Genomic DNA, 18,036 nt, shown 5'->3' on the forward strand with positions numbered 1-18,036 from the left:
GTCAAGGAAATCCCCCAGAATCTGATGTAGGGCCCATCGGAGTGTGGAGCATGGCACAGGCAGTCTTACTGCTCAGCGGTGCTGGCAGGCAGGAGAGAGGCGAGAGAGAGCCCGCTCAGGCGCCGCGGAACGGGCTCCTTCACAGTCCAGAAACGCAGTGAGGGGCTTGCCGCGCTGTGACCTGCTCTCAGGAGCGCAGAAGCAGGGGCTTTCCACTTGGAGCCTGTCCTTAGAGCTCTAACATTCCTCCCTGGGAATGTTACATTCAGAAATAAACCATTCTTAAAACCCAGAGCCAGAGAGACTAACCAAGGCTTTCCAATATGAAAACACCCTGAATAAATAAAGACGATATAGCAGCTTCAAGGGGAGGAAATACCTACTCTGACTTAAAAAGACAGCTTGAGGAGCTCATTGTAGTGTTTACAGTTTTCCTTGTACCTACCACCTACCCAGAGAGGCTACTTGGAGGAAACTGGCCTTCCTCAGGCACCGCCACCTCAGCACAGCTGACCCACCCCCTCAGCTTCCTGCGGGAAGCAGGGGCTGGATACTGCACTGTAAGCTGATCCTTACCGGGGTCCTTATGGGTTCTGGAAGAAGCAGGAAGGGAAGTCAAACCTGCAGTGTGGAGGTCCTGGTTTAGTACCAAAAAGCTGGAGGATCACTGGTCTCCACTCCAGAGGGGAGTTGATGCCCAGGCCCAGCCTCAAGGCAGCAGGAAGACACAGTCCTGCTTTCCATTTTTGGTCAACCATAGGGGTTGCGAACGTGCCTAAGAACGTGCTGTGCCCTGCCCACACGGACTAGCAGAGAATTTCCATTCACAACCTGTCTCTTTCAACCTTTAAAGAGAAGCCCTGCTGAAGCCTAGAATATTTACTTAAGGACTAGGCAGCCTTGCCAGCTGAGCAAGAGGCCGCTCAATCACCCCTGGGGGGACATGCTCCCCTCTTACCCATTCCGGATGGGACCGAACGAACAGCTGAGCCAACTGCCCTCAGCTTCCCTGGAATTATTAGCCCCCTCGTTTCTACTACACCCCGGGAGGAAAAACGCAACCAAAGCAAGAACACGAAGCAAGTCAGCAGGAGGTGTAGGTGGCAGCAGGACACCAGCCTGCCCCAAAGGCCGTGCTGGGGGAGAAGCCAATGGACCGGCGCCTCAGTTAGCTTTCTCAATACTTGGAGCCAGGGATGAGCCCAGTTGCTGGAAATACAAATTAAACCAATAATTCAGAGAATCCAAATAAGCCCTGATCACGCAGACCTGATCAGACAAATCTCAAACTGGCAGGTAGGTATCGTAGCTGACCCACCCATTAATGCCCCAAACAAAGCTGCTTTTTCACCTTTCTGACTCAGCCTAGGCATCTGGCGTCCCCAGGGCCTATGGGCCGGGTGGCTGCCAGCCGTGCTGTGGCCACTGAGCCACGGGCACCAGCTTAGACGTCACGGCACCATGAATTGCTTGCTCATCTCTGTCTGGCCCTGGGGACTTCACGTTTGGAAGCCCAGAAGTGACCTGGCAGCCTCTGCTTTTGCTAGGTGCCTTGAAGGCTGGGCCCAGCTCTAGACAGGCACAGGACACTGGCATTTCCTAAGGAACAACAGCTCTTGAACGCACCCAGCCGTCAGTTTTGCCCTTGCCCCTGTTCCTTCGCCTCACCCACAGGCTACGGCCTTCTCCTCAGGCTGACGGGACCACCCCCAGATGCCATCCTGAGGCCAGCGGGCTGCACTGACTGCCTTTTGGCCAAACTCAAGTTGCCATCCTGTGACCCTATGGCCATTTGTCTAGACTGGCAGTTTAACCTAGAGGTTTGAGCCGAGTGTTAAAAGTTCATTTTATAAAAATGTTTTCTTCTACTAAAAAAATGTGTTCCGGACAAGTTACTTCTTGACCCTCTGGAGTTCCAGTCTCATCTGCTAGAGGCCTGGGACGCTTCTCAGCAACCAGGGTAGGACTCGCTTTGCAAGGCCTGGCAGTGGCTGGCCCAGGCCAAGCAGCCGAGAGGAGTCCTCCAGGCAGCGGCTGGGCCTGGGTCTTCAAGCTGCAGGTGAGACAGTGGTGGTGGTGGTGGTGGCGGCGGCAGGAGCCTGTGCTCCCCATGTCTGTGTTTCCGCAGCACAGTTGGTTCCTCCGTGGCTCAGCTTGGCAGAAGCAAACACAACGGGGGAGGAAAGAGTTAACCAGAGGCCCACGCCGGGTGGAGGAAACTGAAAGGAAACTGGAAGCAGACAGAAGGTCCCCACAGCCTCCCCGGAGCTCCCTCCACGGCCTGCTTCAGGCACCCACTGCCGTCTCTGGCTCAGCGCGTCCGCTCAGGAAGGCACGAGGACAGGTAGGCGAGCAGAAGGACCCACCCTGTTTATCAACTGGTTTCAACTCTAGAATAATTGCTGTAACTTACTGGCTTTACTACTGGGCTATGCTAGGCCTGCATTGCCGCTTGCTGGGCCTGCCGCTGTCCTGTCTCCTGCCACCTAAGCTCCTCCGCCCACTCCGAGAATTCGGGGCTTCTTCAAAGCCGCCACTCCATCCCAGCTGCTGACTGCTTTGAGGTGATGGCCTGCACAGCCTCCCCTCTCAGAGGAGTCAAGCGGCAGAGGGCGGTTGAACAGGAAGGGGATCAGGTGGTGGCTGACTAGCTTTGCTCCCCACACTGTGGAGAAGCGTGAGGATGCTCCTGGAGGACAATGGAGGTTGCTCAGTCCAGGTCCCTGTCCTGAAGCAGCTCTGTTCCATGTGGGAAGAGTGTGCACTGTGTGTGCAGGGCACAGGCCTCTGCCTTGCTATGGGAAGGCCTTCTTCCTCAGTGAGCTAGACTCCGGAGCCAGTCTTGTGACTCACTGGCGAAGACATGAGGGGCCAACCACATGCATGCCATCCCGTTCCTTGGAGTAGAAGACCCAGCAGGACCGAGACACCTGCTGAGTGAGGCCAGCCTGCGGTGTTCAGATGCTCAGAACCCATGCTCTGGAGTCATTCATGTGCCGAGGGCCTGGCATAGGTCTTGGGCCCTGACAGAAAGCAGTCTGAGCCTGGTCAAGCCATATCACTGAGGTCAGGGTCTCCCAGGGAGGCCAGCACCTTAGAGCAGAAGAGAGAGACAGGGCCGCAGGCAGCTGCGAGCAGAGTGCAAGGGGATTCTGGCACCGGGTGGTCACAGTGGTTGGTTGTGTCGGGAAAGGTGCAGACAGAAAAACAGACTGTGGCTGTGGCTCAGCACAGAACATAGGAAAGGAGAGCCCACAGAGCCCAGCTCAGTCGGAGGGAGCTGTCACAGGTGCCTTTTGGACTCTGCTTGAAGACTCCCCTGACCCCCAGGATTCACAGTGCCTGCCCGCTGAGGCTTCTTGGGTGCCACGGGGCCCTCAGCCCTCTTGGCGTCTACCTCAAAGGCAACTCACCCCCCCAAAGCTGTCCTCACCCAAGGGGGGGATTCACAGTATCCGGTGGTGTTAGGTACAAGCTGTGAGTGTGCAGTGTCTAGAGCTGCTGCCAGGAGAGCAGGACCCAGTGGGGTGGGGCCTTGGCGTCAGCAGCTGGAAGTAGAGTTGAGAACAGCAGAAAGATCGATCGGATGGCAAGGCACAGTGAGACTAGTGGAGAGAGGGAGTGGGTGGTTAGAAGATAGTGGTCTCATACTTGGTGCTGAGGCTCCGCTTGGAGTCTGGTTTGGGGTCCACAACCCAGGAGACGCTGGCATGAGACTGGGCATCTTGATCTGTATCAGGTGGTTCCAGCTGTCAAGGAAGAAGCGCGTAAAGTCAGAGGGGGGAGACTTGTGCCTGGCCAGGAAACACCAGGGCTAGCTGTCCTCTCCACTCCTCCCCGTTCCACCCACAGGTAATCCTGGCTTTGACTACCCCAAGGAGGATCCTCACTTTCCTTAACTGAAGAGCAAGCTCCCTGGGGTGGCATGGGAGAGTCACCTCCAGGCCTCTTCAGAATCAATTTCCCCCAGGGATTCCTTGGAGCTACTGGGTTAAAGGAGCATGGCCCTGCCTGAGTGTGGTGCTCTAAGCCCCACACCTGTTCACGGAGGCAAGAGAGGGTACAGAACTTGGAAAGGCCAAGCCTTGGGCCCCTCTGGCAGGGCCTGAGAGCTCACCCTGAGCAAGACCACAGCAGGCACCCCAGACCTCTAGAGAGGGAACACACAGCAGAAAAACAGAGGGCTAAGCACAGACAGGATGGTGGGGGGTGGGGCGCGGCTCAGGAAAGAGGAATGTGGCTCAGGCAGAGGGAGAGGCCACTAGAGTCCAGAACGCTCACGGTCACTTGAGGAAGACTGACACACAGACAGCAGAGGTGTAAAGACCTTGACTCCAGGACTAACAGACGGCAGCGGTAGGTAAGAAGGACGATGGGTGGTGCAGGTGTGACAGTGACAACAGCGACTATCAGGGGGCGGCGGCACCTGGGGTGCAGAGCAAAGCAGACACAGACACGGGGTGACATTACTGGGGGCTCGCCTGCCGGCCATGCTCTCTGCAGCCCCCGATGGCCGTGCCCTGGCGGAGCCTGGTGAGGGAGTGAGGGAGAACCCGGAGCCCGCGTCAGGGGCTGCTGCCCTCCCAGTGAGGACCTCGGCGGCAGATCTAATGAACGGCCACGGCCTGAAGTATGAGAAGATCCTCCTGTGCTGGCGCCACCCCATGCCCTTGAGACCCTGGGGCCCACGTACTGCTGACTTCCTCATGCCGACCCGAGGCTTAGGCACCGGTTTGGAAGATTTCGTTTCAATCATCTCGGCTGCAGAGGCTCCCATGGGCCTGGACTTCTGGGCCTGCAGGGCCAGTTGATAGGCCACCTCGAACGCCTGCCCCAGCGTCAGGATGATCTCGTAGGTCAGATTCTGGGGAAAGAGCACAATTGAGCAGGTAGGATTGAGGAGCTGCCTCACCCCCTGAGCACAGGCGTAGGTGTCACCGGATAGGTAACAAGACTACAGTCAATTCTGCTACAGTGCTGGCTTTGAAAACACAAATCTGTCCCGATATGACTGTCAGGTTAGGGAACCATCTGACATAACAAGCTTTTGTGTTTTTTCACACAGGATTTCTTTGGGAAGAAACCTACACTAAGTAAATGCAAAAACTGTACTCAGGGCCTCCCCTGGTGGTGTAGGCGGTTGAGCACAGCGCTGTGAAGCTGTCCGCAGCCTCTGCAGCGCCAGTTCGATCCTGGCCGGCCGGCAAGGGTCCCACATGACGCGGCAGACCTCTCCTGTTGCGCGCCTGCTGCTCCCCTCAGCAGCTCCCCTATTTCGTCAGTCTGCCTGTTCTGTTCCCCACTGTCTCTGGTGAATCCTCTTACCCTCCTGTGCATCTGGCCCATATCCCGGTTCTTGCATAAATAAATACATAAATCTTTAACCAAAAAAAAACCAAACTGTACTCAGTCTACAAGTCACCTAGGGACACACACTATGCACTCCAGCCACAGCTGGGCTCACAACTTTCCACTGAGCCCACCGCTGACACAGTCTCTCCCCGGGGCTCCTGGCGGTGCTACCCTCATGCAGGCCGGCCAGGTCAGGTCAGGTCTTTCTCCAGGTGGAGAGTTGGGTTTATCGCAGTACTGAGCAACCATTTACGGTGACTACAACAGTGCCAGTGTTTGTATCAGGTTCCTATTTTTCCTTTAAAAGTGTCACTGGCTGAGTGAGCACTGTGCCAGCCCCACCTAACACAAACCCCAGTTTCCCTGCGTGGTCTACAGAGCAGTCACCATCAGGAGCACAGCACTGTGTCACAGCAGAACTGACCCACGTGGAGAGTGAGCTACAGGCCACATGCCAGGAAAGAGGCGTACCGGGTGGGTTACCTCATTCAATCTTCAAAACTACCCCATGAGGCTGGTTGCTGGTTCCATTATGCCCCCGTGGAGGAGGTGAGGGAGGAGTTTCTAAGATCACACAGCTAGCAAGTGGCCAGGAGATGGATGCTGGGCCCCAGCAAGCACTGAGGCCCTGGGGCTGGAAGGCCTGAGCTGTCTGTTTCAGGCGCCATGGAGATCTGGGAGCTAGCTATTCTCCCCAAGGGCAGCAGTAGGGGCCTGGACAGAAGTCTACAAGTGAGGAGATGGCTGGGGCCTTGTCTTAGGGCAACCCCCAGCCCACCCTGTGGGCAGTGTGTGACAGCGCCTCTCAGCTCAGCTGCCCCAGAGCTGGAGCCTAGGGGAAGTAAACCTTCTGCCAGGCAGGCTCTGCTGCCCCCAAGAGGGAGTAGCAGCCATTTCAGATAGACAGCCCAGCTCAAGGATTGAGGGATCAGGGTGGTGGGGTGACAAACAGCCTGGAGGACACAAAGGTTATGCCTGATCTAAGAAACACTCGACTTCAGAATCTCTGTCACGCTGGACAAGCTACTTGTTGCCTACACTCTGGTCTCAGGTCTGTATAAGGGGCAGGACTAGATGGCAGCTGGGGCACCACACATGAACCAACACTGTGAAGCACCACCTAGGACAGAGACCACAGGCCTTGCACTGACACCAGCTTGGTGCCGCAGGACCCCACCTACCACGTCTACTGTGCTGAACACGTGGCAATAGTGATGGCTGGTCTGCAGGTCCTTGGTGATGTAGGCAAAGGTACAGAGGTCCTCTGGGTCTTGGGCCGCACAGGAAATGTTCCGGATCTCGTGCTCTGCGATGATGTTCTGCCGGGAAAAGCAGGGTCTGGAATCCCAGGTTCCCTGAGGCCTAGCCTCGTCCTTTCGGCCTCACCATCTCTTTTTGACGCAGCCCAGGGCATTAGCCGAACACCGGGCTCCCGTTTGGCTGGCTGGGGTAGTGGGCAGAGTCTAACCTTGGGTCTACATCCTCCACCACAGCAGCTGGGGGAGTACAAGATGCACATCCAACCAGCAGCTCGCTTGTCCCTTCTGCCTGCAGGGCAAGGGTAAGCAGGGAGGGCGTCAGGAGAGTGAGGCCCTAAGGGCAGGGCACGGGAGGTGCTTTGCTCACTAAGGAATCACACCACTAGGGGCCTGAGGTGATGGTATCATGCTGAAGAGAAGCAGCCTGTCACCAGGCCACCAGGGGCGATGCTGGGCTCAGGCTGCGTGGGTGGGAGACAAGCACCTGTTAGGTACTGGGAAGAGGGTGAAAGGAAAGGGGCTGGGGACACACTAGGGAAGACACCCAGCTGGAAGGGATGAGGGACTGAGAGGGGGACCCCTCCCATCAACAGGCCTGTGAGCAGCACACCTTGTTGGAGGCATCGATGAACTTGACACCTTTGTATGTGATGGACAGGATGATGGTGGGGATCTTCTTCATGTGCTCAGTAGATTTCTACAGGACACAAGGGTGGCATCGTGAACACCCCTTGTCGGGGCTAAGTCCCTTGGTTACTAAAGTCATCAGCCTCCCCTTGTCCTCATGGAGGGCAAGGGGCTGTAGCTGGTGCCAAATGCTGCCAACTGCTGGTGCCAACTGCAGGCCCGCACCCCCGCACTTCACCTCCCACCCTGACAACCTACCCTCATCTTGGCACAAGCGTCTTGCGTGGATTCTGTCCCCCGCAGGTCTTTGATCAGCATGGAGCCCAGATACTGTGGGAGCGAGCAGTGGACAGGCTTAGGGAGTCCTGTGCTATCATATAGGGGCCACAGTTTGGTGGCTCTCATTCCCCGTGACTTCCCCCCAACCCAACCCTGCTGGGGAGCCCCGAGGGGCTGCAAGTGTCTGAGGAACAGAGCACAGCAGGTGGCAGAGGCAGGAGGATGGCCCAACTGGGAGGGCAGGGGCAACTCACATTGGCTTCATAACCGCAGGATTCGAAAATGAGTTTCTCTGGCTGGTGTTGCCAACTCTGCACAGGAGCGTAAGGGGCGGCCAGGCTGGGGGGCCGAAGAGTCAGCTTGGCCTCACGGGGCTCTTCCTGCAGAACATGTGGGGTCACAGGTCTGCTGGCGCTCTCTGCCTGGCTCCAAAGGCGAGAGACACCAGCCACCCAAGGAGCTCAAGGGGTGCGTGGGGAGGGCAAGGGGTAGACAGGCCTTCATGGCAGAGGTGAGGCCTACCCAAGTCAGAGAAGCAGGGAGCTGTGTCACCCAAGAGCAAGGCTCAGTCTGAGGTGAGTCTTACCGAGACGGGAAATGACCAAAACCAGAAAGGAGCAAACAAGCGTGTGGGGAAGGGTAAGGCATGAAGGATGGGGTGGCAGGAGCCAGCTCCCTGGAAGCCTCGTCTCCCGTCAAGGGCCCTGGATCTGCTCCTGGGCTGGGGAAGTCAGTGGGTGTCCCTGCCAGGTACGGTGACCCTCACACAGGGCGGGGAGAGGGACATCTGGCAGTCTTGTGTGTTAACAGGGTAACATGGGGGACAGGAGGCAGGGCCTGGAGTCTGTGTGGGACAGGAGTTGGAATAAACCCAGGGCCCTGAAAGCAATACCCTGAGGGGGTGAATACACCATGGAGCTACCCGATGGCAAGGCCGGGTGAGTAGCCCCTGGAGCTGTGCCACTGCTGGGCTGCAGGAGTGGAGCAGGGTGGAGTCTGACCTGGGCCACAAGGCTGCTGGGCAGGTGGACCGGAAGGATGAATTGAAGAGGGGAGAGAAACAGGTCTGGGGAGTAGATGGCGTAAGGAAGAAAAGGGGCCAAGAAGTGGCTGAGAGTGGAAGAAACAGAGGCGACAGATATAGGGGGGAGGGTGGAAGGCTGCAGTCAGAGGAGACAGTGAGTCTGAACTTCTGAGGTGGGACATCAGGCCCAGAGGCAGCCCCGGCGGTGGCCCAGGAGGCTTGGGCTGGATGCATGACCCAGCTGGGTGGGGAATGATGGAAGGAGGCTCCTGAGGCCAGCCCAACACTGCCCAGGCACAGGGGCAGCAGTGGGGTGTGGCAGACCCAGTCCTGCCCAAGGAATGAGGGACCCCTGCCGACAGGGGCAATACCCCAAGGGTGTGAATGCACCACTCCACCTGGATTCTGAAGCGCTCTACTCGAGAGGGTGCCGCAGGGTCATGGAGACTGTCGTGCCTCCTCCTGCCCGTGTCCCCATGAGGCAGCAGTAGGTCAGCTGACCGCCCGGTGCAGGAGTCATTCTGGCTCAGGGGGGATGACGTCTGGGAGAGCAGGTCTTGGCACTGCAGCGGGGAGAAATCAGGTGAGACCCAAATCACAGACTATCCCTGGGTTGCAGGCGTCAGCCAGTCCCAGACCGCTATGGGCCACCTGGCAGGAGAATCTATGAGGCTGCACAGGCACTGAGTTAAGGTCAAGGAGGTGCTAGACTAACAGTACGGTGGGCCTGAGTCTGTGGAGAAACAGCCCGCTGGGCCCAGCTAGGGCTAGCCAAGTCCCTCCTGGAGCCAGGAAGCCCTGACAACCCAGTCCTGCAGGTGAGCCCCTACCAGAAGCACCCCCAGTTCGCTGGCATGCCCCTTGGCCTGGAGCCATGTGGGACTGGGAAGTACTTTCAAAGCTATCAAAGGAAAAATCATCTGTTCAGAGCCCATCTTGGGCACCTGGGGCACGTGCCAAATATAAAAAGCTTGTTCTTGAGAACACACACAGTGTTGCCAGTCGGAACCCCAAGACCCCGCCTCACTGAGAGGACCAGTCAGTCCCCTTGATTTACAGATCTGAATGCCAGCTGTGTTGTCTGGTTCCCAGAATTAGTCTTGGCCTCAGCTTTCTCATCCCATCTGCTAAAAAAAAGAGGGGAGCTTATAAAATAAAGCCCACTTTGAGGCTGCCATAAATGGGCCAAGGCAGGAGGGCCTTGTTTGCAGCCCTCTGCTCACCACAGGACCCTTCCCCGCCGGTCAGCTGCACACAGCAGGCAGGAGACCGCTCCTCCAGAACTTCGGGCTCGCAGAGGCAAGCCCACTTGTGCAGTCAGGATGACCGGCCTTGAGCCACGAATCACCTAAGAGGTTTTTGAACTCGCAGAGGTTCTCTTACCCACGCTGTCCCCAGGGATTTTGCTTCAGAAGACCTGGGGAGGACCCTGGTCCTGCTGTGTACTCTGAACTCTGTCTCTAGTTCCTTCTACCCCCTGCCAAGAATTCAGCCATCTGTTTAGATATTTCATTACCTCTCCCAACATTTTACTTTCTCCTTAAACTTGACCTTTCATCATAGACCATGTCAAGCGTCTCTGAATGCAGATGGGAGGCATGAAATTGATGAAAAACCAGCCCAAACAACTACCCCATTGTGTTCCTCTCTGTCTGGGCAGAAGAGTGGCAGTGACCCCACCAAATGGAGAGGGGAGGTTTGCTACTCTCCCAGAGGTCACGCTGTCACTGAAGAATTCCTAACAAGGGCCTCCCCTGTGGCGCAGCGGTTGAGCGCTGGGTTGAGAAGCTGCTCGCGGCCTCTGCAGCACGGGTTCAATCCCCGGCTGCTCCCCGGCCACCGGAGGAGGGTCCCACATGGCGCGCGGACCTCTCCTGCCGCCCGCTGCTCCCCTCAGCAGTGTACTTCGGTCCTTCTGCCTGCTCTGCTTCCCGCTCTGGTGAATTCTCTCACCCTCCCGTGCTTCTGACTGTACCCAGTGCATGTATAAACAAAACAAACAAACAAATAAATAAATAAACATGCCTCTATTAAAAAAATAAATAAAAGAAAAAAAAAGAAAAAGAATTCCTAACAATACAGAAAACACGTGCATATCCTTCCCCGCCTTCCCCAACTCACTCTCAGCTGGGAGAACCTTGGGGGCTTCTGGGGCGGCTCCTCATAGGGCCTGTCTGCTAGGGAGGCGATAATGCGTTTGCGATGGCCGAGCAGGTGAACCTTTAGGACCTGGCAGGGAAGGAGAGAGCATGTAGTGACCAGGCCCACCACGCCCTCCAACCCCGGCCTGCCTCTCCCAGCCAGCCCACACCACAAAAGGTGCTGCAGGCCTGGAAGGAGCTGCACTCACATTGACGAGTTCCAGTTCCCAGAGGTTCTTCACAGTGTCGATGGAGCTGTAGCCACTTGACAGGAAGGAATGGACGTAGTCCTGCAGTCCCAGGGAGTCCAGCCAGGAGGGCACTGATGGGGGGCTGTTCCCGTCATAGCCCAGAGCCTTCACCTGTGGGGCAGGGAGGCCAGGCTCACATTTTGAAAGTGCTCACAGGGCAAAGAACCCAGGCATCACGGGGACCAGGAGACTGGGGTAGGCAGGGGACAGTTCCTACAAGAGGGGTTCTGTGAGTCTGGGTCCCTGGCACCCCAAGTCCCTTCCTTCACACAGCCCTTTCTATCTGGGCCTAGAGCCCAGTTCCAGTCCAGGTGGTACTAGGGAGATGGCCCTGGCTCCAGTCAACCCCATCTGAGGGGTTGGGACCACCAGAGCACCCCAGATCTGGGGAAGATGGCCCTAGTGGGTAAGACTGGAGAGGGAGAGGGGTTTGCAGAAGGCACCCAATCTGTGCTCTCATGAGATCACAGACCCGGTGGAACAAAAAAAAATGGTGTGTGCCTGTGAAGCATGTGTGTCAGTGTCGTTGCTGGAATGTGTTTATGCTGAACTCTGAGTGGCGAGGACAAGGGGACTGGATTCAGTGCCACTGCAGCTGAGGGGGAGAGGCTTGGGCCACCAGCCATGGGCTCCCAGGGGTCAATGCAGGCTGGTCCGGTCTCCAATGAGTTGAGAAAGAGACTCCAAAGGGCTCCAGGTGACAGATCTAGGCTGTGGGCACCAGATCCTGTGCTGGGTGGACACCTGGGGCAAGTCCCTCATGGTCCCTAATGCTCTGCCTACTCTGGGCCTCAGGACTTGGTGAGGAGTTAAACAGGAATTGGAGCTGTCTGCTGGGGCTCCCATTGTGAGGGGCAGACACCACAATGATCTGTATGCCTAGAGCCCAGTTCCTGTTCAGGTGGTGCTAGGGAGATGGCCCTGGCTCCAGCGAAGGCCGATACTGCAGGGCTGGTGGTGGTCACCTTAGGCAAGGACCGTGCAGCCTGGAGCAGCTTCCGCCGGTGCTGTGGGTCACTGATGCCGATCTCCCGCAAGTCTTGCTCTTCCATCACATTAGATCCCTGAGAAGAGAAAGGAGAATATGAGGGCCTGGTGACAGGTCAGTCTTTCAAGGCCCAATTCTTCTCTTCACCGCAGGCATCAAGGAGTGGAGACTGGGAGCTCCCCACAGAGGACAGGCCAGGCAGCAGGAGGCTTGTGTCAGCAGAAGACAAGTCTGCCCAGGTTGCCCTCCCCTGCTGAGGGTGCCCAGTAGGCCGGGCAGTGGAAGGGTGGCAGAATGTACGCAGGGCGCTGACTGGGCCAGAACAGACGGAGTGAGGGGAGCACTGTATGCCCGGGGGGCCATAAGACCCAGCCCACCCAGAGTGTTTGTGCATTTCTCTGGAGAGCAGGTTCCATGAAGAACAGCCAAGGTGAAGAACAGGCGGGCTAATCCCCAGGTCCTCAGACATGAGGTTATAATTCTGAGGCTGCACAGCCACCCCAGAAGCAGCGGGCACAGAGGCAAGCACCCCCGCTGCTCAGTGCTCAGCGGGGTGGTGGCCAGGTCGGCTGGTGCTTGTTTACTGATCACAGGGATGGAAAGCTCCTGTGTGAATCATCCTGTCTTATGCTCACAACTCTCATCCTAGGTGCTGTTTTAATCCCAGTTTTCTAGATGAGGTGGAGGCAGACAAAGGTTGCCTAAGGTTACATATGTAGTGGTACAGCAGAGATTTGGGGCAGTCAGACTGCACGCCTCCTTTGAGCTCTGACGAGGTTTCTATCAACATCACGGGATAGGTGTTTTAAGATTACGAAAGATGGTTCTGCCCTGTCCCTCAAACACAGCCCCCCAACCCAACCCCCATCATCATTCTCCTGGATGTCCCTCCAGAGCCAGCGGGGCACGCACACATGCATGTGCACACTTTATCTTGCACAAATGTGGCTCTTGTATGCACTGCTGACACCTTATTCTTCCTCTATGCAGATTAGTCCACTCAGTATGCAGACCCGCCTCTTTTATTAAAGCTGCATAATGATCTAGATTATAGACATATGATAATTTATTTAACCAGCTCCCTGGTAAGAGCGACTACTTCCAATTTCTGCTTTGACAAATGTAAAAATTGATGCTGCATGAATTTCCTGTGTGTGTGTCATTTCTAGAATGGTTGCCTGGGGCCAAAGGGTCTGTGTGTTTCGAAGCCTGATAGATCTTTATGTTCCTGTCAATGATGTGTTAGATTCCTTCCACTGTCAACAGCACTTGGAGAAATGGCTTGTCACCAGGCCATTCCATCCTGGCAGGCAACACTATCGCTCCCTGTACACTCAGGGACAGAGGGACAAGGAGACAGCTTCCATGGCTGGGGTGGCGCCAGGATGCACTCAGGGACAGAGGGACAAGGAGACAGCTTCCATGGCTGGGGTGGCGCCAGGATGCCACCTTCTTGGCCACCCAGCTGGTGGGTGTCTGCCAAGCCCCCAGCGCCCACCTCTCCAATACAACACGCTCAACTCAGCCCTTGCATGAGCAGCCCAGAGCAGGAGGGTGAGGCTCACAAGTGGCCTGGGGAGAAATTCAGTCTGTGGACAGCAGTGAGCCACAAAGGCCTGCTGTCCCTTCCCCCAGCTGCGGGGTGCCCATGGCAGCGTGAGTGAAGCTGTTGCAGGTACTTATAAGAGACAGTTAAATGTCGAGGAAATGTTTGCACGCAATACATTAGTAGCTGTAAAAACCAGGTTAGAAAAATGCATAAATGCTATAATCCAAATTTTGCTAAGATTAAAAAGAGTAAAAGCTTAGAAAAAGAGACCGAAATGGCAGAAATGATCCCAACCTTACTTAAAAAGTATTAACTCACTTAAAGAAATACACCAGAATGGTAACTGTTTTGCTTGTCCCTGAGATGAATTTGTAGATGGCTTTTACATTTTCCTTTGTGCTTTATTTTCAAATTTTCCTACAATAAGGTTGTATGACTTTTCTATTAGAAAAACTTTTTTTTTTTTTTTTAAATGTGGGAAAGAAACCGATGCAGGGCCCACTGAAAATCTACAACGTTCTTGAAGGCAGACAGAGTCAGCATTACATTGCACCAGCCAGGGCCTGGCAAGCTCTGAGGTGGCTCCTCAGCACACAGATTTTGGAGAACCTGGAAGTGCACCCCATATCTGGTCAGGGGTGGAAACCTGGGGCCTTTCGGTCTGAGCTGTTTGTTCATGAGCTTTAGCAGCTGCTCTCCCAGAGCCAGCAGGTCCCTCAAATCAATACAGCAATGGCTGTGGACTGTCAGCCCTCCACTCTCTCAACTGGCTCTTCCCTCATCCTCCCACCTCCCTGCCCTAGACTGAGAAATCTGCTCTGAAGGTCTAAACTCATATTTTCATGACTATCCTGGTTGAACATGCCCTCCTCCCCCACAACACACACACACCCTTCTTCTGAGCGTCTCTTCAAATCCACTGTTCTCTGACACTGAGCAGGGGTCTGGAAGAAGGCAGGGAAGGGCCATGGGGAGGTTTTCCCCAGGAGTCAAATCAGGCCAGGAAAATAGCTCCGCCCAGGCTTTCTCTGGCCTCTGCTTTTTTATGACTGTGGCAGTAGAATTGACCAATTATCTGAGGAGAGGGAGGTCAGCCTGAATATGGAAATGAGCTGGAAGGGCGGGCAGAGTGGAGAGTCTGGAAACCATTTCTGGGAGATGATAAATCTTCAGAAGCAAGTCCAGTCTAGTACTGCTCTGGCTGTCGTCACTCTCCCATCAGAACATACGGGTCTTTGTTTGAGTGAGGTCAGAGCCTAGAGGGGGCAGACATTTGGCCCTTGGCAGGGCAGAGGTGGAAAGCCCAGGTGCCTTGTCTGCTGAGCTTGCTGTTTTTCACAGACTAATGTATTGTGTGCAAACATTTCCCTCTTACATTTCCCTGTCTTTTATGAATACCTGCAATAGACTCCAGTACATGGCGCCTGGCAAGAGAACCCACAACTGGACACTTGGGCTTTCTTTTCCTGTAGTCCCTAGAACAGGTTACTGGCCTCAGCAACAGCCATGCCAGACATGGTCCTCTGGGCTGTAGGTGGCTGAACAGAGAACAGGTTTCCTGGTGCTCGGTTGGCCCAACCACACACAGGCCCTCAAAGGTGGGCCAGGAGCGAGAGACTTGTGAGCACACCCCCAGCCTGAGAGAGTCTGGGACATATGGAGTTGGCCTAGGGAGAGCAGGAAGGACCCTCCTATTGGGAGAGGCAACAGAAAGGGAGGAGGAGGAGGGACCCGGCAATTTTAACGAGGGACTAGAAACCGTGTTCCTGGAGCATGCAGGGGTTCATCATCCAGGGGTTGGGGTCTTGTGTGTGCCAGTCACTCTGCAAGGTGGTTATGGTATAAAGGGAGAACAGAGTTCAAAACCTGATTTTGCTATTCAGGTTCCTACATCAGAACCTTACAAACATTAATACCTCCTCCTACCACTGCAGCCTCACAGGGCTAAATAACACATTCCAGGGACCAGGTGGGCAGTGGCCCCGGTGTCCATCTGTGCTTCCTCTGGGACTCTCCCATGGAACCTCCCAAACTGACACCGTCCCCCAACTCTGGGCTGGCCCTATAAAGAGCTCACTACCCCCAATAGCTCAGCCTCGACCCAGACCCAGTGTTTTCCTAATAACCCCCTATTCTAGCCCAGCCTAAGCCTGTCCTCACCGTGAGAGACACAACTGATGGTGACAGAGAGCATCCAGTTCTAGAGAAGATGCAGAAGAAATATAAATGTTACCAGTTCCTAATTTCTGAAGTCTGAGGCCCCCTCTACCTGCCCGTTACCCCAGAAATTCTTCCCAGTTGAAATTCTTCCCAGTTGAATGGAAACAATGGCCCTTACAATCCTTGTTCTCGCAAGCAAGATCTTGGGGTCCCTATTGTCTCTGTACTGGGAGTAGCATCCTTCCATCAAGCTGCTGCCCATCACCTCCAAACAGCTGCCTATGTGAGGCCTTGTCTGAGATCAAGGTACCATATTCACCCCAAAATTAGCAGTGTGGGTGAAGAACGCCAGAGCCTTGTTCACTGAGCTTGCTGTTTTTCACAGAGTTGGGTAGGCCCAAGTCAGTCTGCAACCAAAGGTTGTTCCAAGACCACCCAGAGCAGGCCTTATTACTTCATGGATCTGCGGACAAAGGCAATCTGCTTCCTGCAGAGAAAGGCGGATGTCCACCTGCCACTGCAGCTGCCACTTCACCTGACATTCTAATAGTTGCCACAGGGAACAATGAGCCCCCTTCCAGGATTTATATCCCCAGAGTGGGGAGGAAGATGTAGTCAAAAAAAGGCCCATGGGACAAGAGTTTATTGGGGTCTTATTCCTTACCAGCTCCTTTTCCAGACTTTGGAAAAATGGCTCCCAACAGACAGCCTGAGGATGGAATGGTTGGCCTGCCGCAGACTATAACCTGGGAGTGAGGTTCTGGCCTAGCATAAGTGGCCCAAATGCCAGGCCCTGCCCTCAGGAAGAGGCACTGAGCATGAAGCCAGTATAGATCCTTCTGGGACAGGGATGTGTGGGGAGCAGTGTGGGGGGAGAAAGTACCACAGGGGGCATGAGACTTGGCTTCCAGTCACAGCTCAGCTGCTCGCATGAGGAGCAACCTTGGGCAACTAACTTATCTGAGTGTCCTGAATCTGGTGTCTGTGGGCCCCTGGGTCCACAGATGGGCTTCAGGGATGCCCATGAATCCCTGAATTATAACTGGTTTGTTGTGCTAGGGAGTCTATGCCTCTGTCCTCCCCCGGGATTCCCACTCCGCACAAAGACATGCTAGATGCCCAGACAGAGCCCACTGCTGCTGCTCATGTGGACATGGTGGCTGCTGGCAGCTGCTGGCAGGACCGTCCACAGTGCAGTTCATCTTAAAGTGCAGTTATGTGAAGACACGAAGATGTGCACTCAAGGGCTCTTAAATTTCCTTCTACTACAAAAGGACTGGAGGAGGCCAAATCTGTATTGGGGACCAAGAGATTTGGAGTCCTGATAACTGCAGTGGTTACCCTGAAAACTCCACATGGTCAGGCAGAGAAAGAGAGGACACATGGCCAGGGGCCCATGGTCACGGGCCCAGCAGAGACCGGGAACACCTGGTGCCACTCCAACCCCAAAGGTATCCGAGGAGGAAGTTCTTAGGTGCCCAGAAACAGTTAGTACAGGAGGCAGGATCCACACTCGCATAGGGGTAGTCTCCTTTCAGAGCTTAGCTCTGTGGCCCCTCCAATGCCCCAGTTGAAGAGACTCTCCCTCTGCAACCCTGCTTCACACTGGGGTTTGGGAATCCTAATGGGGTGGTGGGCTCCTAGAATGGATGGGGGTAGGGGGGAATAAATGCAGGCATCCTGACAGTGCTGACAGCACCTCTACTCAGGCCCGCAGCTCACTGAACCCTGCGAGGGAAGAGAAAGAGCTGAAGAGCTTCCCAGAAGCCAATAAAGAAGGCCCTCTTCCCCGAGCTTAAGTCTTTCAGCTCTCAGGGCTTGCTTCTCTTCCCCCTTCATTTCTCTCCAAGATGTGAGAACAAGCTGGCACAGTCTCAGACACAGACAGGAAAACAGTGGGAACCTAGCTGCCACGTGAGAAGCCTATGGAGAAATAAATTGCTGGGAGGAGCAGGAGCGATGACTGGCTGCACCAGGCCATGTCCAGCCCATCCTGAGCCTGTGCCAGACTCATCACCTCCGGTTGTCCATTCCCCCAACACAACCACCCACCACACGCCACTCTCAACCACCCTGCTGTCTAAGGTGCACTTTGACTCCAGGGACACAAACAGGGGACTCCTACCCCACGCAAACCTGGGCTCAGAGACCTGGGGCAGCTCTCTGCCTAGTCAGGGTTCTGTCCTTCACTATACTCAAGCCTCCTCAAACACCACAGACAGCCAAGGCCCTCGCCAGCCTCTCCTTACCCCTGTTCTCTCCCAGTCCCACAGCCTCTACAGCTCCCCCGGACTGTGAGTGCAATCCAGAAGTTCTAAGTTGACAGATCTGGGCCGGTGCCCTGGCACTGCCACTTACTGGCAGCAACTCCCCACTTTGGGCCTCAGTGACCCCAACTGCCCAATC

At 55.4% G+C, this 18,036-nt stretch overlaps 1 protein-coding gene across 4 annotated transcripts in view; it reads right to left on the minus strand.

Annotated features, from left to right (window-relative positions):
- Positions 1 to 3,629: 3,629 nt before the first annotated feature.
- ANKS1A (ankyrin repeat and sterile alpha motif domain containing 1A) overlaps positions 3,630 to 18,036 on the minus strand; it is a gene marked incomplete at both ends in the record, with an annotated part of 172,242 nt that continues 157,835 nt past the window's right edge. For 2 of the 4 annotated variants that reach the window (XM_084228654.1, XM_084228653.1), the window contains 11 exons: positions 3,630 to 3,749; positions 4,328 to 4,426; positions 4,694 to 4,864; positions 6,534 to 6,671; positions 7,222 to 7,308; positions 7,497 to 7,568; positions 7,772 to 7,897; positions 8,940 to 9,104; positions 10,663 to 10,770; positions 10,892 to 11,044; positions 11,899 to 11,997. In XM_084228654.1, the coding sequence (XP_084084780.1) occupies positions 3,630 to 3,749; positions 4,328 to 4,426; positions 4,694 to 4,864; positions 6,534 to 6,671; positions 7,222 to 7,308; positions 7,497 to 7,568; positions 7,772 to 7,897; positions 8,940 to 9,104; positions 10,663 to 10,770; positions 10,892 to 11,044; positions 11,899 to 11,997 (1,338 nt within the window). The remainder of the gene's footprint in view (positions 3,750 to 4,327; positions 4,427 to 4,693; positions 4,865 to 6,533; positions 6,672 to 7,221; positions 7,309 to 7,496; positions 7,569 to 7,771; positions 7,898 to 8,939; positions 9,105 to 10,662; positions 10,771 to 10,891; positions 11,045 to 11,898; positions 11,998 to 18,036) is intronic. The other 2 variants (XM_084228656.1, XM_084228655.1) reach the window with 1 other exon arrangement.

The sequence above is a fragment of the Talpa europaea genome, assembly GCF_964194135.1.
Source record: "Talpa europaea genome assembly, chromosome: 2".
NCBI classification, from domain to species: Eukaryota; Metazoa; Chordata; class Mammalia; order Eulipotyphla; family Talpidae; genus Talpa; species Talpa europaea.